Genomic DNA, 21,923 nt, shown 5'->3' with positions numbered 1-21,923 from the left:
GACAACCTGTTAACTTCGGAAAGTATAATGTTATCGTTTATATTTCAGGACATTGCCATCATCAATGAGGATAATCTGCCAATGTTTAATCGTTGTGGTGTCATGGCATTGGTTGCAGCATATCTAAACTTTCTCAGTCAGATGATTGCAGTTCCTGCCTTTTGTCAGCATGTCAGCAAGGTAACACATAATTAAGTAATTTAAGTAATTTAGAACAGTAGACATTCTATTGTAAAACGGGTAAATAACTTCTGTCAAGTAATTGCTTGTGGTGTTCCTCTACTGTATTTGTGTCCACCAACATCGCTCTTTGTCTTTGGTCTCCAATGGCATTTCTTGCTGACTCTTAAAATTATGCACAGAATATTCTTCTCTCAAGGTATAGCATTTTTGTTTTGCTTGTGGTACCATATATAACGGGCTAAATCCGCATGTGGTATAAGACTTTACAGCCTCATTGGCTTTGGTAAAACAGTACTGACATGCACAAGACCATGAGAAACAGATTTTTCGTCTAAAGGGTGAGTGCCACAATCTCTTTCTCTGGTTAAAAGACATTTTAAAGGTCTCATTTGTGCTGAGGTAGATGTTAGTGAAGGATTGGTGATGTGCTACAGTAGAACTGCTTTAAGCAACTTAGTCATTGGAGAAAATAGCTATGGAACTACTCTGTTTGTACTGTTTGTCTTGGGTTTTTTTCAGGTCATCGAAACTAGAAGTCTGGAAGCATCTTATTTTCTACCAGAAACAATTTTCAAAGACAAATGCAAGTAAGTAGATATAGAATGCGAACTAAGGAAGAGTGAAGTACCTATTTTACTATCACACGTCATTGAAATATGTTGCATATGTGAAAAATAGTTTAGAGGTTTAATAGTGTACAGGATAGGCAGAAGAAAACCAAGCATTAAAAGCATATATGCATATATGAAAAAAATCTGGTTTTCAGACTTTTTTTTTAATTGTAGTCATAGGCACTTACATCTGCACAATGCGATGCTTGGTGTAAGTGCTAACACAGCAAAATGCATTTTCACTGCATCACAGAACAGGTGAGGTTGGAAGGGACCTCTGGAGGTCATCTGGTCCAACCCCCCTACTCAAGCAGGGTCACTTAGCGCAGGCTGTCCAGGACCACATCCAGATGGCTTTGGAATATCTCCAAGGATGGAGACTCCACAGTCTCTCTGGGCAACCTGTGCCACTGCCTGGTCACCCTCACAGTAAAGAAGTGTTTCCTGATGTTCAAACAGAACCTTTGTGTTTGTTTGTGCCTATTGTTTCTGCTCCTGTCAGTGGGCACCACTGAAAAGAGCCTAGCTCTGTTGTCTTTCCACCATCTCTCCCTTAAGGTAGTTGTACACATTGATAAGATCCACCTTCTTTTCTCCATGCTGAACTGTCCCAGCTCTCTCTGTCTTTCTTCATTGGAGAGATGTTCCAGTCCCTTAATCCACCTTAGTGACCCTTTTGTTGGAATCTCTAAAGTCCATGTCTCTCCTGTCCTGGAGAGCCCAGCACTTGACACAGTGCTTACCAGTGCTGAGTAGAGGGAAAGGATGTCCTCCCTTGACCTGCTGGCAGTACTTCTCCTAATGCAGCCCAAGATACCCTTAGCCTTTTTTGCCACAAGGGCACATTGCTGGCAAATGGCAAATACTATTACTCTGCAGTTTTTCCTAATTAACAAATACCATATTCTCGCAAGATGTAGCAGAATAGGTGAGGAACATATTGCAGATAACCAAGTGTTAAGGTAATTTAAAATATTGCCGAGGTATTCAGTGGACTAATTCTGGGGTGTATATTCATTCCTAAAAAACTGAGCAAGTTTTATTTCCATCAAATCATTAGCATTGATCATACCAGCTTTTTGGTTGCTTGCAGACATTGGAAAAATATTTTACTTAATGAACAAATCTCTATTGGTAGACAATAACTTCACATATATATTTTTACAGTCTTCCAAAATCCTTAGAGAAGCATGAAAAAAATTTATTTTTCCTGACGAACAAGATTGCAGAATCATTAGGAGGCAGTGGATACAGCGTGGAAAGATTGTCAGTTCCGTATGTACCCCAGGTAACAGGTAAGTGGTGATTAGTGACAAAACTGCTAAGTACCAGTTAAGAATGCTTTCTTAATGTGTTGTGTGCCAATGAAATGTAATGTGACTGCTTGTCAAGAAAACTTAATCATAGTATAATTTTGTTTTCTCAAGATGTTTGTGGTTTTTTCACATTAGCTACAGTATTATTGCTAAGAAGTTTCAACTTTGTTTCCTTTTAAGATTTATTTTTCCTTAAATTCAGGATGTGGGGCAGAAAATTCTTGAACACGCTTCAGCTTTTTTTAATGAAGTCTTTGCTTATGAAAGAATACCTATGAAGATAGTAGTGATTATTACTGGTTTTCTGTATTAATTTGAGTTAGCAGGAGAGGAAGGATTATACAAGTCAGCATACTTCATCCTTTTTATATAAACACTAGATGAAACATATCCCATCTTTTTGCCATCTGGCCTTATGCTGACTTGAGTTATTGGCCTTAGCCAAATTCTCAATGATCAGATGTTAATTTAATCAAAAGTGTTATGTTTTCCTCTATTACATGCCTATGCTAGCTTAATGTCAGGTAACACAATGAAAATAAAGTATGCCTGAGGCAGATTTGTGAGAGTCCATGCTACCCAGGATGCCTGAATAGTGAGTGAATGACTAGCTTAGTATGTGACACAGTGTTTTCTGCTTTTAATATATTTTCAACAGCCAATTGAGCAACTCACTGAAGAAAATTGTTTGAAGCATTTGTTTTACTAACTGTGTGTGTTTTGTGGCTGTACATAACTGGTTATTATTGTAATAGACTATGGGACATCCCAGTCTGAATCATGACATTTTTGAGAAATAAAAGTTCCTAGCAGGAAAATTATTCCTATATTTTGTAGCTTATGCACAGAAGGAAACATAGTACATATGGACAGTGAATGCCAGATCTGTCACACTTGGCAGCATGATTCTGAGACATTGCTGCCCGCTGTTGAATAAGATTTTTTGGATAGCTGCTATGGGAGGGAATGAGTTCTCCAGAACAACAGATGTGGTTTTGTCCCATGTGCTAGCAGGCAAACTAGTGATATATTCTGAGACACAGCTGCAATGTCTGTGTTTTCTGTTGCTCGTTGTCATCTTCTGAAAAGGACAATGTTGCTATACTTGACAGATTATTTCTCTGGCATCCAAAAAACAGTTAACTTTTTTATATTTTAGTATTGGCGGAAGAGTTAAGTAGCAAGTAAGGAAATGTTACTTTTTCAATTTTTACTGTCTTTGAGTGAGCGAATGAGAATGGAATAAAAAAGATAGCCTGGTTGGAAACTTACGTTAAGCCTCTTCTAGAAAATGAGAGGTATTTATATCCAAATGACCATGCCAGGTTTTTCTTGGGTACTTTCATAAAAATGCATTCCTACACAGGAAGATATGTAAGTTCTGACAAGGTTAAGCGAGTTTAGCTGCAAGTACGTGCTTAATTGCCTCTTCAAGTGATGAGAAATGGCCATATTTAATGCTAAATCTTAAGAGTATGTGAATCAGATGGGTGGGGTTTTTTTGTGTTGTAGTCTTTTGCAAAAACCAGTAACCAAAACTGGTTTCATGTCTGTTACCGTATCTGATTAGGATCATTAATCTCTGATCCTCTGACATTGAGCTTCCAAGATTTTCATTTAATTAAATCAGGACCAAAGTGACTATTTTGGAATTCTAAAACTTTTCATTTTGACTTAAATGTTTAATTTCTACTATTATATTGTGCTAGAATAGTGTTTCAAAATATATCAATAATTATAGTAAAAGATGGACACTTTTTTTTATATATTCCTGTGAAAGCTGTGATTGAACCCAAAAAGCCAGTAAAGATTTCATCCTAATTGTATCTAGTGTTTCTGCATATTAGTGATGTAATGCTTAACAATTACTTATAGACATAGAATATTTATCCTGTTTCTCCTCCAGTTTTTGGTACTTCTTACCAGTTTGAAAGCCATTCATACTTGCAACATTTTGTACCTTGTACTCTTCCTTATTTGGGGGAGGGGGGAAGCTGATACTTAAATGTACATTTAATAACTTTTTTCTGTACATATATAATTTTTTTTTAATTTAGCCCTATTTCCGTCAGGTAAAAAACCTCATAAATGCAGACACAAGTCAAAAGGTAACAATGAGTTGTAGGTCAGCCTGCTCTCCTGGTAGCTGTAGTGTGTCTGTATAGGATGTGCACAGTCCAAAAAAAAAACGCTTTTAGAAGGCCTTTAGACCTTTAGGCCAGAAATTGTGTTGTATTTAGTGTATTAGTGTTTCCTTTCGGGTTTTTTTGTTTGTTTATCTCCTTGACATACCTGTAGAAATGTTAGCTGCTGCAAGGTTTCTCTTTGTGCTTGTTCTTGATTTGGAACTCTACAACATGGTAGCTTCCTATTTTCTTTTCCTGAGCAGGTAGTAGAGCTATGGGTATCATTTTTGTGATAGTACTAATTATGTCTTTGAGTGAAATTACAGGAACTTGGTAGGAAGTTGGAAGAAGCTCTCAGCTGTTCATGGAATGATGATTCATCTTACTTACTGGCTGTTCAGGATAAAGGCTCATTAGTGGGACATGTATATGTGCATAAGTTCTGTGTGCATCTGACTGGTAGCTGGGCTTAGACACTATCTACCCACAAGCTGTCTTCTGGTTCCCAGCCTTCCCAGTCACTGGCATCTGAGCATGTGAGTCCCCAAGGCCCACAGCCCCAATCCAGCTGCTGGTACAGATACCCCTTGTGCACAGTTGTGCTGGTTTTGACTGGGATAGAATTAATTTTTTCCATAGCAGCTTGTATGGGACTATGTTTTCACTTTGTGCTGAAAACAGCATTGATAATACAGGGAAATTTTCGTTATTACTGAGCAGTGCTTACACAGTGTCAAGGCCTTTTCTGCTTCTCACCCCACCCCACCAGCGAGTAGGCTGGGGGTGCACAAGAAGTTGGGAGATGACACAGCTGCCAAAAGGACTGTCGTTTAACCCCAGCCGGCAACGAAGCACTGCGCAGCCGCTTGCTCACTCCCCACCAGTGTGATGAGGACGAGAATGAGAAGGGTGAAAGTGAGAAAACTCATGGCTTGAGATAAAAACAGTTTAATAGGTAAAGCAAAAGCTGCTCATGCAAGCAAAGCAAAACAAGGAATTCATTCACCAGTTCCCATGGGCAAGCAGGCGTTCAGCCATCTCCAGGAAAGCAGGGCTCCATCACACTTAACAGTTACTTGGGAAGACAAATGCCATCATTCTGAATGTTCCATGAGCATGATGCCATATGGTCTGGAATATCCCTTTGGTCAGTTGGGGTCAGCTGTCCCAGCTGTGTCCCCTCCCAGCTTCTTGTGTACCCCCAGCCTACTCGCTGTTGGGCCTGTGTGAGAAGCAGAAAAGGCCTTGACTCTGTGTAAGCACTGCTCAGCACTAATGAAAATGTCCATGTGTTATGAACACTGTTTTGGTCACAAATCCAAAACATAGTCCCAGAGTAGCTACTGTGACGAAAATTAACTCTATCCCAGCCAAAACCAGAACATTCTCCACCTCTTATTCCATACCATTTATATCATGCTCCGGTCCCCCGCTATCCAATACATCCTCATTAACCCCCACTCCCCTTGCCATCCTTTGATATAATACACGGATGTCATTCCCTTATTCTGTGGACCACCCCTGTGGAATGCCCATAAAATGTCCACAAATGTCCATTGAGTTCATTTAGTCCACAACTTTGGGCTCCATCTGTTATGGTGGTCAGTCAGGACAGGAGAGGCGGTGTGTTGTGTGGAGTTATTGGGCACCAAAGCCAGGTCAGGTCCAGTCACTGCTGCACTTGCACTGCTTCTTGTAAGGCTTGTCCTCCGTGGTTCAGGTAGTTCCTGCTATAGTAGCTCCTATAACCTGCAACTCAAATCATGGGTTACAACAATTTAAAGGTATTTCTATTACAGTCTCCACCCCTCATCCCTTTGGGGCCAGACTATAGGGTTTAATATTGCAAAGAACTCCTCCCCTTGCCCCTGCTCCAGCGTGGACTTATCCACAGACTTCAGTCCCTTAGGGGTGTACCTGCTCCATGTGGTGCCTTATCTATGAGCCACAGTCTCTCCAGGGGTATACCTGCTGCAGCACAGACATAACCACAGCCACAGATGCTTCGAGATGTACCTGCTCTGGTGTGGACTTATCCACAGCCACAGCTGCTTTGGGGTATCCTGCTCCCATGTGGATTGATCCAGATGTCACAGTCCCTTCAACTCGAGTTCACGCTGGAGTTCCAGCCTGTCCCATACAGCAGCACAGAAACAGCACCAATGCCCTGGCTATCTGCCAGCCCAGGAGCATCACCATTGCTGTTATCAAAATTTTCCCAGGCACAGCAGAGTAAGATGACAAGCAGTACAGCAAGCAGTAAAAGCAAAAAGCAGCCACTAATGAGCACGAGACTCTAGTATACAGCAAAGCAAGCCCACCGCATGGCAAGCACAGGACCCTGTCAATTAATAGCTAAACACCAATAACAGCTATAAATTCAATCTGCCACATTCCAATCAAATGTGTTGTTATCTCAAACCCTTCGAGCCCCACGTTGGGCACCAAAAAGGGCTGTCTTCGTTTAACCCCAGCTGGTAACTAAGCACCACACAGCCACTCGCTCTTTCTTCCCCTCAGCAGGATGGGGGAAGAGAAGTGGAAGGGTAAAAGTGAGAAAACATGGGTCGAGATAAGAACAGTGTAAGAATTGAAATAAAATAATACTAATAATGGCAATAGTAATATTAAATTGTAATGAAAAGGAAGATAACACAGAGAGAAATAAAACCCAAGAAAGACAAGTGATGCAAATGAAAACAGTTGCTTACCACCAACCTACCCATTCTCAGCCATTCCCCGAGCAGTGGCCCCCCCACCAACCTCCCTCCTAGTTTTATTGCTGAGCATGACGTCATATGGTCTGGAATATCCCTTGGGTCAGTTGGGATCAGCTGTCCCAGCTGTGTCCCCTCCCAACTTCTTGTGCACTCCCAGCCTACTCAGTGGCAGGGCAGTGTGAGGAGCAGAAAAGGCCTTGACACTGTGTAAGCACTGCTCAGCAACAACTAGAACATCCCTGTATTATCAACGCCATTTCTAGCACAAATCCAAAACATAGCCCCACACAAGCTACTGTGAAGAAAATTAACTCTCTTCCAGCCAAAAACAGCCCAACAGTAATGCACACGTGTGTGTACACATGGGTCTCAGTTAACCCCTCAGGCTCCATGGTCTTTCTGACAGTTGTACTGGCCTCCTGGTCCTTCCAGGTGCCTCCCCTTCAGAGACACATGGAAAGCCAGACACACGGACACCCCCCGTTCCCAGGTCACTTGACTTACTCGCCTGCTGGTCCAGCTTGATATTGCCTCGTGATCACGTGTGGATGCTGTGCACCTTTGCTCACTTCAGACACACAGGCCTTCTGACCTGTGGTCTGACTCCACTTGCTGTGCTCAGACCCCCATGCACACACCTGCACAAAGGAGTCCCTCACCCAGGAAAAGAGAAATGGAATTTAATTAGAAGATGGGACAGGCTACACCGATGAGGCTCAGGGCATAGCCAGATGCATGTACTGATCAGCCAGATGCATGTACAAGGGACTGATACCTTTATCCCCTTATTCCTCTGCTTTTGTGGCTTGCTCCTTCTCAAGCATCTCAAACCATCTCAATCCTCCTTTTCCCCACCCTTGCTCCTCCCCTAAGCATTCCATAGTAAGCCTCGTGCAATCCCTTGATGCTGTTCCCCTGCATCCCAGAATGTGTCCCGTACCCCAGTCACTGATGCCACCTCTGTCAGTGAGGTGACCCAGAGAGCTGCTCCTATTGCCCCATGGGCTGGATGCCACCGCTGGACCATGGGGCCAAGGCTCCTGGGACAGCCCTGGCAGGGATGGGGGCAGAGGGTATTGGGGCTCCACCACTGCCCTCGTGCCTCTGGGCTCCTTTGTGCGTGTGGAGACGAGCTTTAGAGCATATAACAGAAAAAGAAATCGCAATTTTCACGATTTTTTTACCCACTGAATACTTTGAAATTAGAGATAAATGGGCATTTTTATTAGGCAAGTATAGTGAGGCACCCATTACAAAAATGAATTTTTTCCAAAGTAGTCCCAGAAATGTATCTTCTGGTGGTTGCATGTCAATTTTAGAGAGAGCAGCAAGATGGCAGCAAAGATGTAGTTTTGTCTTGTGTTTACTCTTGAGGGCTAAAGTGATTTCCTCAGACTCTGTATGTATTGGGTTGTGTACCAGTGAGCCAGGGATTAAAAGTTAAGTAAATCATTCAAAATGCCACTTCAAATGCTCAGGGTCTCTGAGAACCTGGCAAAGATAGCTAGAATTCAGGTGGTTTTCACTAATCTTGTTCTTTCACTGCCTCTTGATCTTAAAATGGCATTTCATTTATAAGACTTCTGAAAGTTATTTGTTCATTTTTAAAAGCTAAGTATGTTCAGCTCTGCTGGAATGAATTGTCTTTGTTCATGCTCAATATTTGCACTGCAAAATCGCATTGCTAGAAGTGGTTTAAACAAAGGTTCTAAAGAACCAGCATAAATTACCTTGTGATGCAGGAGTTTTACAGTCGTTCTCTTTATCTTAGTATCAAGTGCCTGTGGGTGCTTCTAACTATGTGCAGTGCAAGTTATCAAGTAATAATGGCCAGGTCCAAATGGCTTGATCTTGGCTAAAATCGAAAATGTGACATTGCAATGCATGGTTTTGTAAATGAGATACATGGAAGTCAGGCCACTCGAGTCTCCATTTGTTAGAGGAACCTCATGACACCTCTGTAAATGTATTTTTACTGGTTTTTTAAATCTTATGTTAATATATTAAATGTCAAAATGAGGAAAGATTATTGGTGTGTTGTATCAGGAACGCAGTCACAAAAGGAAAATCCATTGACTAATGGATCATTTGATCATTTGATCATAATCTGCTTAAGCATTAATGAAATTGTTGTGCTCCTTTTAGTATCAGCACAGTTGGTGTTATTCTGATGACTTTTTAGGCCAGCTGGACTTGCTAAAATGTTGTAGGAAGTCAGAAACGGAGAGAATTTTTTTCACCAAGTAGATTTTTAGACTTACTGAATATGGTACTTGTAGCAACAAGAATAAGGAAGGATTGTTCATTTCCATTCAGAAATCTTTATTTTTTCTGTCAATGAGTCATCTTCTAAGAAGCCCTTTCCTGTTTCAGAATACCTTCAGTCTGAGACCTTAATATTTCAGTTTCACAAACAAAAAAATAAGTTCAGGCTTTTGTAAATTACTCTGCAGCAATATATCATCATGTGCTATGTTATTTATTATGCATTTGAATAAGATCTCATCTCATTTTTTTTAAATTCTGGGCTTTCAAGGGAAAGTTGGTAAGATCTGGGATAAGAGGGGGAAAGGGACAATAAAGAGGTCATTTTCCTTCATATTTAATAATTTAGAGTAGTAATTGATTGTTTTTCATAACAATCCAAATGATAAAATAGATGATCTTGGGTTAAATATGCATATAGAAACAAATCTGCACCTGATGTGTAGAAATTTGATTGATAATGTTTCAACTGTTACATAGAAAGTGAGATAAGTTGTTTTTCTTCTAGATGAGGACAGACTCTCCAGGAGGAAGAGCATTGTGGACACAGTATCTATTCAGGTGGATATTCTGCCTGGCAACAACACAGAGGATAAGGTATGAAAATAACAGGATATTTTAAAGCAGCATCTTGGGGGGGGGGGAATGCAAATGAAGTTGTCCCAGAAAGTCTAATGTCTAGTTGTTCTAGTAATGTTAAATGCTTTAGTGTTTTGGTTTTTTTAACTCCTGTGTTTGCAGAAATGTGTTGTCAAAGATACTGATACTGATCTCACTGTATAAAAAATATGAAGTATTTTGTCACTATAGTTTTTACAGATAGTACTACAGAATATAGGGTAGCAATACATATATGTGCCAAACAACTAATATTTTATGAGTAAATATTCTAAAATATTTTCTTTGCATTTTGAGGGATCAGATAAATTCCTGCGTCTGTATCCCTGCATCATTTGAAGTACCCGAGAGTCTTGTTCACCCACATGGGGCTGACAGATGTAAGACTAGCGGGAGACCTCTTGTCTTTGAGAGGGTCAAGCTACCTACACCACTGTGTTACAGTATCACTTTTCCTTCCAGAAGAGTTTAGCATACAGCGCTTTAAAGTCACAGGAAGGATAAAGTAGCAACAAAAAGTTCATATGTAGGGTACAGGAGCTGGTGCTTATTATTCCTTAGGAAGACTGTATTATAATTAAAATTACCGCACAACTTTTGACAATTCATTTGAAGTATTTCTTAAAATAAATTTCTATTTCTACTGAACCTTTTCCAAAATTCTGATTTTTATTAATGAGATTTCTGCTGGCTGGGATGGAAATTAGATGTTGAAATTGAGGTATTTGTACCTGCAAATGAATCCTACCTTTAGTGTCTTCAAGCACAAACCGACGAGGGACATGAAACAGAATGTGTGGATAGAGTCAAGCTGAATGTTAGTTAAAAAAGCAGTACTAAGCTATTGCAAAGGAACAAGCTTCATTTTAGAATTTACTGACAGAAATTATTTATGTTTTGCATCATTGTTATTATTATTGCTTTCTGCTTTGTGCTGATGGTACCTCAGATGATATTTTGTGTTCACTTCTTGCTGTTGTGCTTTAGCAAGCATAAACTAGCTAAAAGTTAAGGAAAAAGAAGAAAAAAGTGTTTGAAAAATAAGCCAGATTATCATAATCTTTAGCTTTCTGAAGAAAGTAAATGCTCCTAACAGGAATGGGGGTGTTTGCCATTAGTATCCTTTTTTAAAATCATGTATTATATATGATTTATATAATTATATGTGATTGAACACCTCTCTTGAAAGTAGAATTAAATGAGAGATGTTTCCATTTCAGATTCAAATGATTATGCTGATATTATGTTAAGCATTCATATATAGACATTTTTGAAGAGGATACAGCAGTTGTAGATAAATAAAAACCTTTGTATGGGTTCTCAGTTCAGTGTGGTACAGTGTCTTGGTTAATGAATTACTGTTTGTCTCTCTTAAAAACAAGAATTTTATTAATTAGAAACACATGAAACAAAGTATTCCTCCTTTAGTTGCTTTACAATGTTTGTTTACAATGCAAAGGGAAAACCAGTATTTTCCAATTTGCTGACTGCACCTTGATCGTGAACAACTGAAAAACTGGTAGGTAGACCAGAATGAACTTCTCAGTCATGGTGAGGCTCCAATAGTATGATCTTGCAATTGGTTATTCATAGAATCATGGAATTATTTAGGTTGGAAAAGACCCTTAAGATCATAGAGTCCAACCATTAACCTAGCATTAGCAAGTCTGCCACTAAACTATGTCCCTCCTAAGTGCCACATCTACATGTTTTTCAAACACCTCCACGGATGGTGACTCAACCACTTCTCTGGGCAGCCTGTTCCTTCAATATTGGTGCTCCATAATTTTTGCTAATTCTTATTCCCTCATAATGTGTGTTTTTGGCCAGCTGCAACATAAGATGATACACTGGATGTAACTGAAGAGGAGAAAAAAAAAGAAAAAAGTTCACAAGGATATTAAATCAGGTTCTCTTGCTGTGTAGATTAGTAAGTATAACATTATGCATAACTGTCAGCAGAATTAAACGGAAAAAAAAAGGAGCATAAGGCTTTATGATTGAGAGGGTAAACTACCTAATTAATTGAAGTTTTAGGATTAATGATATATGGTATCATTTCTACGCTGTCTTAGGTAGAAGACTGTTTATCCATGAAATATCTATCGTAGTATTATTGTATACAATATTATTGTATTTAACCTAATATTATTGCGTACAATAATCTCATATTATTGTATACAATATGAATACAATTCTTTTGTCAGCACAATCAAAGTTTTTTGTTGTGGCAAGTCTGTTAGTGAATCCTGTTCAGGAAAATGTTATTTCCATTTATAAGATGAAAGCAGTTGTAAAAGCAGCTAGTGCTTCTATGATATTAATAACCAAGTATAATGCTGGCTAATATCAGCAACTACTATGGAAGTTAATTAGAAATTTGAAAGGCTGCCATAAAGAAGTAATATTTACCAAATATGAATTGTATAAAAGGTGATTATTTCAAAACCTGAATACTCTTTATCTCTAGCCATATCCACAAATATTTGACATAAAGGGTGTTTTGCTGTTTATTTATTAACCTTTTATATATTCTGAGGTAGAGAATACAATGCTAATGTAGTAAAATCTGTTGGAAAACTATCATTTATAGCTCCATCTCCTGAAATAACACTGATGTAAAAAGGAAACAGCTAATTCTGGCTTTTCCATTTACAGTAGGTAAAGTCAATTAATTAAAAAATTGAAAGAATTCAGAGTCTTCTGAATTGGGTGAAATAATTTTTTGCTACCTTACAGATGTTTTATCTGAAATCATATTAGACCATTCTAAACAATTTGTGTTGATAAGGAAAACTAAGTGCTGCCTGTTTACATGTAGTTAGTTTTGAAAGATTAAAGGAAGGCAGTCCAAGCTAAGAAACCATGCTGTATTCAGATGAACACTGTTCTGCCATCTCAGCACTCTCCCCTAATACTATCACAGTGGTTTCACTGTAAATACACTTACTGGTATAGAAACTCTAGGTCTGTTAAGAACTGAAACACGAAGATCCATGAGCTGGAGCTCTTCAGAGAAATGTTCATGCATCTTTCCTTCGGGCTGCAAAATTGCCAATTCCTAATGAAGTACATCTGCAGCAGAAAATGGATATTCATATTGCTAAATGAACAAATTTTCTCAGTGCATCAGATATAGCTTGTTATGAAGAGCCCTTTAGCTTCAGCGTTTTATGACATAAGCACCAAATTATTTGGAGCCCATACTGGTATGAAATTAGCTTAAAGCAATAACCGTTTTCCACTCTACCCTCCACTACCATCTCTTACTTTAGTATCACATTGCTGGTAACTCAACTAGTCTCAGGAAGCCCTTGCTATTATGCGCAACACCTGTCTTAATAACCAGTACTGAAGCTTAACAGTACAGAAACACCACAACATACTCCTGACCCAAAGGAGTGTTCTGTCAAAATTCAAGTCCTTTTCCAAAGTATTGTTGCATAGACATCTTGACTAGAATTTGGAAAGTTTTCCTTGATCTCATCTGATAATAATTTCCTCACAAATTGCAGTGGCTTAAAAACGTGAATTAGCGATCTGTTGGCTGTTATAGAAACTCCAAATAAAGCTATTAGAAACTTGTAAGGCAGAAAAGTTCTGTGGCAGTTTTGGCCTTCTGTATTTATCACATTCCTTATTTTTTAGAAGCCTGTATGTTGTATGTGAAGTTTAAGGGGTTTTGTTTCTTTGTGTTTAGGTTGATAATACTGAAGAAATCACCTTTGAAGCTTTGAAGAAAGCAATTGGTAAGATTTATTGCAATCGTGTTTATGCTGCATAGTTCGAGATTACTGTGGAATTCCTAGAGAAAAAGTTGTGACCAGAATAACATAATTAAAGTATTACATTTGTTTCTGTTCAGCTAGTAAATTTATTTAAAACTTTAGTTATTTATTTCTGAAATGATACCCTGGTAATTTTAGTGAATTCATTTTCTGAAGCTAATGTAACTGAATGAAAAGCATCTGGAAATGCCTGTCATTATTAAATTTGCCCTTATAGGCCAAGCTGTAAATAATGTGAGATTTTCCAAGTTCCATTGAGTGATTATTTATAAAGCAACTTAAATATTTTTTATGGATTAAGATTTTCAGGTCTTCAGTACATTCAGAAAATAGATTGTAAGGTACACATTGTGGACTTCAGAAACACTCAATTTTTTAAAAGAACATTTTTCTCGCAATGACCCAGCTACCAGAACTCAAAATTATCCAGTTTCCTTATTTCATGTCACTGTAAGTAATTGCTAATTAATGCTGTCTAGTCCACCAAAATCCTGTCCAAATTGTGGATTAGACATTGATGTTTTAAACAATACAACACTGACATTTTAAACAATAATTCAATCTGATAGTTTTCCAAACCTGCCTAATCACTGAGGTACTTAAATTCATTAGATGCTGGAAAGTTCCAGCTGGTTATAGGTTCACTCAGCCTATGGAGGTTGAACTTGCTTTTCCCAAATTCGAATAGAAAATTCTGCTGACCAGTCTGCGTGATACTGGGAGGGAGGAAACTCCCTTCTTTTCTCATGAAGCTGAACCTGTGTGCAGCAAGTGAGAAGTGCAGTCTTGAGTCCAGATAATAAAGCAAAAGGAAGCCTGGATGTACTCATAATGAAAGCACACAGTTAAGAAAGGGGCAAAGCTGGGGTCCTCAAACCAGCTCCCTAAAATTGTATCTGCATTTTGCTTTAGAAGCAATGACAGATGACAGCTCACTTGAATATGGATGCATCACTTAAAATACAGTGCTTGTTTGCTTCTGCAGTGCACATTTGAAAGTTTATATCACTTATACTTGATAGCCAAAGATTACATTTGTCTTTTTTTTTTTTTTTTTTTTAAGATAACAATGGGCTTGAAGAACAGGAAAAAGAAAAAAGGCGTCTTGTGATTGAAAAGTTCCAAAAAGCACCATTTGAAGAAATTGCAGCACAATGTGAAACCAAAGTGAGTTTCTGAAAAATGTTATACAGCATTGAAGATACTAGTATAAGCATTAATGGGGATATGTTGGCTAAAGATGATTTATGTTATCATGTCACTGCTGCTGTTACTTCTAAAGAAGTTCAGTTCTTTGTCTTCAGTTTTTTTCTCTACTATTATCAATGTTGGAAGATTCCAGCTATTTCAGGTGTGCTTTTGATTGTTCCTAGACCATTTGAAAAGCAATAGAAATCTCATACACTCTTCATCTTAATGTCTTCCTTGCTATCTTTGAAATCTAGATTCACAGTCCGTTCCTTTTTCATCCTGGGATAACTGGAGCAATATATACCCCATTATATATTTTGAATAACTAAATGTAATTCAGGTTCGTTAAACTCCTCACTGCAACAGCAAAATCTTCTATATAATTCCTTGCATTCCAAGGCAGGCCCACTTAATTTCACATGCCTTTTCAGGGGTCAGAATCCTTGCAGCAGTGAGAAAAGAAGTTGAGACAGGAAATGCTGCCTAGGTTTGCCATGTGGTGATGTGGAACACACTCACTGAGTATGGCCTAGCACATTCATTTTAGCTTGGTTCAATATATAGTAGTTAATAATTCAATTTTAATTTTTTTTCTGTAGGCAAACTTGCTTCATGATAGACTTGCACAGATACTGGAACTCACCATTCGGTAAGGCTTTATGCAAGAAGAATATAATGAATAAAAAATGAATTATAAAGCAATTGTGACTACTTTCAAATGGTCGTGTCATAGTATTCTTAAACACATGTAATAGACAGAAAATAATTGACTTAACTGAATGTTGTGATTTAAGCCTGGTAGGCATTTCAGCCCCACATAGCCACTGGCTTACTCCCCCTCAATGGAATGGGGAAGAGGATCAGAAGGGTAAAAGTGAGAAAACTCATGGGTTGAGATAAAGGCAGTTTAATAAGTAAAGCAAAAGCTGTGCACACAAGGAAAGCAAAACAAGGAATTCATTCACCACTTCCCATTGACAGGCAGGTGTTTAGCCATTTCCAGGAAAGCGGGGCTTCATCGTGCATAACAGTTACTTGGGAAGACAAATGCCATAACTCCAAACATCCCCCGCTTCCTACTTCTTCCCTTAAAACTATTATCGCTGAGCATGACGTCATATGGTTTGGAACATCCCTTTGGTCAGTTGGGGTCAGCTGTCCAGGCTGGGTCCCCTCCCAACTTCTTGTGCACTCCCAGCCTACTTGCTGGTGGGGTGGGGTGAGAAGCAGAAAAGGCCTTGAGGCTGTGTAAGCACTGCTCAGCAGTAGGAAACATCCCTATATTATCAACACTATTTTGGTCACAAATCCAAAACATAGCCCCATACAAGCTACTGCAAACAAAATTAACTCTATCCCAGCCAAAACCAGTACACTGAAAAAGAGTACTCATCTAAAACAGTGACTTTGATTTTCTTGTTAGTATTTTGAACCTTTTAGATAGTGGAGAATATCCAGAAACCATGTCATAGTGTACTTATTTCTGTGTATATCAGTACTATTGAAGAATTGTTCTCCCGTTGCTGTATCTGTTTTAGAAAGTTATTAGATATCGAACACCCAAAATAGTACATGACATTATTACAGAGAGTTGTGCACATCTGTTGTGTAGTGTAAATGGTATTGTTAGTAATAAAATGTGTTTTCATAGTTCCACAGGATCACTGAAGTTGATGATTTGGGCAAGAGTATGAAAAAAAAACCCAAGGCATGATAATTTCATTAGAATTTCAGGAATAGGATAAAATACTGATGATTGGGTGGGGGTAGTTTACTCTTGTTTCTCAGGTATTAGTGTATAAATTTATAAAAAAGAAAGCAATCCATATAATTATAAATTATATATATTGATTGTTCTTCTCACACAGTCCTCCACCTAGCCCCTCAGGAACGATGACCATTACTGCTGGACATGCTCATTACCAGTCTGTTCCAGTCTATGAGATGAAGTTTCCAGATCTTTGTGTGTATTAAGTGTCTTCTGAAGTCTGCTGGACATTATTTAGAGTAGAGTACAGTAGAAAGAACAAGATGAGTTTTCAAATTTTATTGTTTATTTCATCTAAGCTAACTTTAAAGTAAAGATGGACATGAGCCAAATACAGATTACTCTAGCCAAACTCATGAGACTGTCTTCAGTTGTTTTCTTCTGTAATATATCTGAAGTTAGGTTTTCCATATATCATGTTTTTTATTTTCATATTTGAGTACATGTAAAAGTCAGATTTAAAACTTGTCTTGCCATGTAGGTGAATATTTCTGTTACTCTAGGAATTTGTATTTCTGTAAATTCCTCTAATTTGAGGCAATATAACTGAAGAACCTGTTAAAGCTTTTTTCTTTTTTTTTTTTTTTTTTTGTTTGGTTGTTTTTTTTTCTCCTCTCCACCTCAATTATCTACCTAAATAGAATGCTTTTGGCTTGCTTCATCTTATTAGATGTAACCAGTGGAGCACTACCTTAGCTCCCTTTTGTTCATGCTTTGATAGCTAGTCAACTTGTTTATTTTGGAATATATGGAAAAAACCAATACCTTACATGTGTTCAAGTACAGTAAATGAATTAGTGGACACTTCTTAAGTATTTTTTTGATGCATCATATAACATGCTTTTTAGATACATACACCCAGTATATGTCCTGTGTTTCTTGCTAAAAGTTAACTGCTTTGCATAAGAGAGGAGAAATCTCCTGAAGCACTGAATTGTGCAATATTTTTCATGTCTTAAGGTCTACGGTTTACAGACTGTACTTTTGAAAATGCAGTAGTATTTTACTGTCTGCTTTAGTATAAATACACGAGAGATATATTTAGTATAGCAGAAAATAAACTGAGGGCATTTTAAATCATAAATACAGAAATTACAAATATATTCTATGAGGTATTTCTCTGTAGTTTATTACAGCTTTTTAATGATATTTTAGAAAATGAAAGAAAACTGGATCAAATCATTTAAAGACCAAGAATTTATTACTTATGTTTTCAAGCAAAAGCATTTTTAGAGATGCATCTCTGTGTTCGTTTTTGTTTCATTTCTCAAACCTTTCTAGAAATTAGGAAAATATGGTAACTTTCATAGGTTTATGTATCTGAGTATACTATTCAAATGTAAATAAAGTAAAACTGATACAGTAAATCATGACCTTTTGATGATAATTGTCAAGGCTGTCTTTATGACTCACTAAATTCTGCAGGCAAAAAGAAAAAACAGCCTTTGTTGATGCCATGAACAGTAAGGTTTAAGTCCCTTAATCTATCTGAATCTGACTGAAGCAGCACAAACATGAATGAATGTTCTCAAATATCTATAATAAATGTAAGACATTTAAGTTAGCCAGCAGTTTAGATAAACAGTGATCAGGCCATGAACAAAGTGATTAACTTCAGTTAGCCCTGCTTTGAGCAGGAGCTTGGTTTAGATGACCTTCAGAAGTCCCAACCTAAATTAATCTATGATTGCATAATTCCAAGATCTGAATGGTTATCAGACTAGCTAATTTTCTGGTTTGAGCATTTGCAAACCCACTGTAAAAAGGATTTCAAGTTTTTTGAACTGTAGTGCAGTATTCCACTGGACTACTTTTAAAAGCCTGATGTGACGTAACATCAGAGAAATATCAGCTACTTAAACCTATGAGATAACTTGCTGAGACTTTCAGAAAGCATTCACAAAACTCAAAAGGTAATTGAGACCTTTTTTTCAGTTTAACAGTGCAATCACAGCTGTTAGTGGATGACGAAACAGCCCCTTATCTACAGCATTCCTGCTGCAGCGTATCAGCCTGATCAGACCACAGTCTACACATAAATAGGACTCTAGCTTTTAGTTTTCACTTTTTGATTTTTTTAAGGTAAGACATAATAGTTTTTGGGCCTATATAAAGAGTGTAATTTTTTAAATAGTAAATCTAACCTAGGGATACAATGTAAAACACTTATCCACTCTGTCATTTTTTAAGAATAACACTCTGCACTTTTGTACAGAAAGAAAATAAGGAGTCTAAGAAATAAAGAATGTATTTCTGTTTGCACTCTTGCAGTATGGAGACTGTGCTGTAAATACAGGATTGTTTCTGTGATTGAATTCTGTTGCATGAATGCTGCATGTGAAAATAACTAGATTCAGCATTTCATTTTCTGTTCTGTTTATGAAGTATTTTTCATTTATGCTAATGGCAGGTTTCCATGTTTGCAATCTTCAAATGAGCTTTGTTTGGGAAATGCAGGTGTTGTGCAGGTATTGTGCAGGGAATGAAGAGCTTGTAACACTCTGTGTTCACATGATACTTAATTTCTTCCTTTTTGGAAATTCAGGGAGTCTGTAAGTTGATAATTGGTTCACTCTGGCCTTTCTAGACAGCTGGGAGATGGGAGTGACTGTAAAATGTATTGTTTTGGTAGCTATTGTTATGTATAGCTAATGAATGAAACCAAATGAATTCAGAATGCTGTTGTACAGTGTAAAGCTGCTTTGTTTCACTTACCTCTTTATGTTCTTGAGACAAGTTGCAGAACTTAAAAGCTCCATATGCATCTGGCCCTGTGCTATCTGCAACACATTGAGTACTGTCACAATGTTTATAACTTGGTATCCAGCTGTTTATATGTATTCCAGCTTTTGCTTTGGGTTCTCTTTCCCATTATGTCATTTTGAAAAATTACAGCTTTTGGTAGTGGGTCACTTTAAACTAAATTAAATCCTTGTTAATTTTAAAAGATAGAAATAGCCTGTTGTCCAAAATCAGAGTAGGGCTACTTTGTCTGTTGTTCTGATGGTCATATATTATGTACTGTACGTAATGAACCAGTTTCAATAAATGTAAGAATACACTGTGCAATCTACATTTAAGCAATAAAATAAACCAAAATTTAAAATTAATCTTTTCTAAGGTGTCAGTTAATTTTTACTGCTCACAATTAAAATGTCAATGACATAATTTTTTGGCATGTAAAACAGAAATCATTTTACACACCTTTTTTTTTTTTTTTTTTCAAATGTGATACCATTATTAAACTACTACTTTTATTTATGTTTAAACAGATTAAACCATTCCTATTACTAAGACCACCAAAGTCCGAGAATGCAACAATGCAAATATCATTTCCTAATAGAAAATAAGCTTCAAGAAGATAAATAAGCTATGCTTTTCAGGCTTGCCTCCCTGGTTAGGAAACATATTGGATTTGTAGTATCAATTTCAAGGAATAAAATTATCAGTGTGTGTGAAGATCTGTATACAGCTCACCCACAGGTCATGTCTTTCAAACAGTGATTCTATCTAATGGGGCTGAGTATTATACTGTTGTTTGTTACTCTCTTTTTTTGGTAGCATTCATTTATTTAAATAGTTTTAATAGTGCACCCTGAAAGAAGTAGGAAGAACAATTCTTTTTTCTATTTTAAGGAAGTTGGGACATTCTCTAGCTCACATGAGAAATATCCTAACATATAGAGTATTATATTGTCATCTTTTTTTCCCTTGCTCCTCTGTTCCTAATTTTTGCAGAAATTAATTAAAACTTTGTGTATATTTAAGAAATTTTAGAGAGTGGGTGTCTTCTTTCTCTAATCTGGTTTTAAGTTTTTTATGAAATCATATTCCCAAATCTTTAATACTTTATCAGTTTACAGCCAAAGAATAAGTGCTTAAAAAGTTAAAGTAAGTAAAACAGTATCTAATGAAGTAGGAAATCTTTTTAGATTAGTAATGAACAGATTAGTTGTTCACTTTGGGGAAACAGCTAGGTTTTGGCCAGCTATGCCCCAAATCTTTGAAAAATGTAGTGTAGAGCTACTGTGAGAATGAGAGAAGAAAGAAAACTCTGTGCTAAATGTCTCATCTTGTTCTGCTTATCATTTTTTTATTATTTTAGCACTGATCTCTAAGAATGAATAAATATGGCCAATCATAGCTACATTATTTAAGACTTCTCTTTATCAACACAATTCATGTGGTAGCAATTACTCTACGGAACAGCTTTGGTGTTAAATTCTTCCTGAAATAAGAGATACTGGAAAAAAGCCTGAAGGAAGTAATGGCAACATTGCCTGAATAATAGCATATTTATTTTGTAATTTCTCTGTTACTTGATTTTCTGCAATCAGAAAATTCAGCATCTCTGAGTGAACATATGCATGTGTTATTTGCATAACCATGAATATAATACAGTTTCTAATAATTAGGAGAAACGGATGGGTTTTTATCTAAAGCATGTATTTTAAATGCAGGCTTCAGAGCAGCAGCACTGCTATCGTCAGTCAGAGAAATGAGCTTGTCTTACCATTAAGCAGCAATGTACTTAATTCACTTGTTTAAAGGCCGGGTTTTCTCACTTCAGCTAATTAGCTATCTGACCTTTTCATTATCATTTTTATTTATAAATGTTGTGAGATATGAAATAGCTTTTCATCACTATGATAAAACGCTGATGAAAGTTCCAATTCTGAAACAAGTAAACATACCAGCGTAATGCAGATCTCGTCCTCAGCACTGGACAAAAATGGGTATTTTGCAGAGTTTTAGCATTTTGCTTAAGTACTGAAATGCCGTCTTTCCATACACCATAATGGGGGGGGTGGTAAAGTTAATTAAAATCTTGTCTGCAGATAAGATTGCCATGGCTTTCCAAATATCATGGAGAGCGGCTTGGTAACTACATCAGCCAATTCCTTCTGGACTCTGGGATGCATCACGTCAGGTCCCACAGAATTCTGTATATTCAGGTTCCTCAGGTGGTGACAAACCTGATCTTCTCTTACAGTGGGAGGGACTTTTCTCCCCCAGTCCCTGCCTTGTGGTCCATCTACTCAAGAGGTGTGGAAAGAGAGGTTGCCAGTGAATATTGAGGCAAAAAAAGCTGTCAAGTACCTCAGCCTTCTCCTCATCCCTTCTTACTGGTTTGCCAGTCTTGCTCATCAGAGCAGGTACCCTTTCTTTGACCTTCTTTTCCTGCCTACATACCTGTCAAAGCCCTTCTTATTATTCTTTGCATCCCCTGCCAAGTTCTGCTCCAGCTGCACCTTGGCCTTCCTGACACCATCCCTACAGAACCAGGCAGCGTCCCTCCGCTCTTCCCAGGAGACCTGTCCCTGCTTCCACTGCCTG

General features: G+C 37.6%; 1 protein-coding gene across 2 annotated transcripts in view; it reads left to right on the top strand.

Moving 5' to 3' along the window:
* Positions 1 to 17,132, top strand: part of EFR3A (EFR3 homolog A (S. cerevisiae)) — a 90,084-nt gene extending 72,952 nt beyond the window's left edge. For both annotated transcript variants that reach the window (XM_010576915.1, XM_010576914.1), the window contains exons 18-25: positions 49 to 180; positions 703 to 770; positions 1,962 to 2,089; positions 9,730 to 9,818; positions 13,540 to 13,588; positions 14,691 to 14,794; positions 15,418 to 15,467; positions 16,687 to 17,132. In XM_010576915.1, the coding sequence (XP_010575217.1) occupies positions 49 to 180; positions 703 to 770; positions 1,962 to 2,089; positions 9,730 to 9,818; positions 13,540 to 13,588; positions 14,691 to 14,794; positions 15,418 to 15,467; positions 16,687 to 16,792 (726 nt within the window). In that variant the 3' untranslated portion in view covers positions 16,793 to 17,132. The remainder of the gene's footprint in view (positions 1 to 48; positions 181 to 702; positions 771 to 1,961; positions 2,090 to 9,729; positions 9,819 to 13,539; positions 13,589 to 14,690; positions 14,795 to 15,417; positions 15,468 to 16,686) is intronic.
* Positions 17,133 to 21,923: the final 4,791 nt, after the last annotated feature.

Source organism: Haliaeetus leucocephalus, unplaced genomic scaffold, assembly GCF_000737465.1.
Source record: "Haliaeetus leucocephalus isolate CR32 unplaced genomic scaffold, Haliaeetus_leucocephalus-4.0 Scaffold555, whole genome shotgun sequence".
Lineage (NCBI taxonomy): Eukaryota > Metazoa > Chordata > Aves > Accipitriformes > Accipitridae > Haliaeetus > Haliaeetus leucocephalus.
This window is presented reverse-complemented; position numbering and strand designations above follow the sequence as displayed.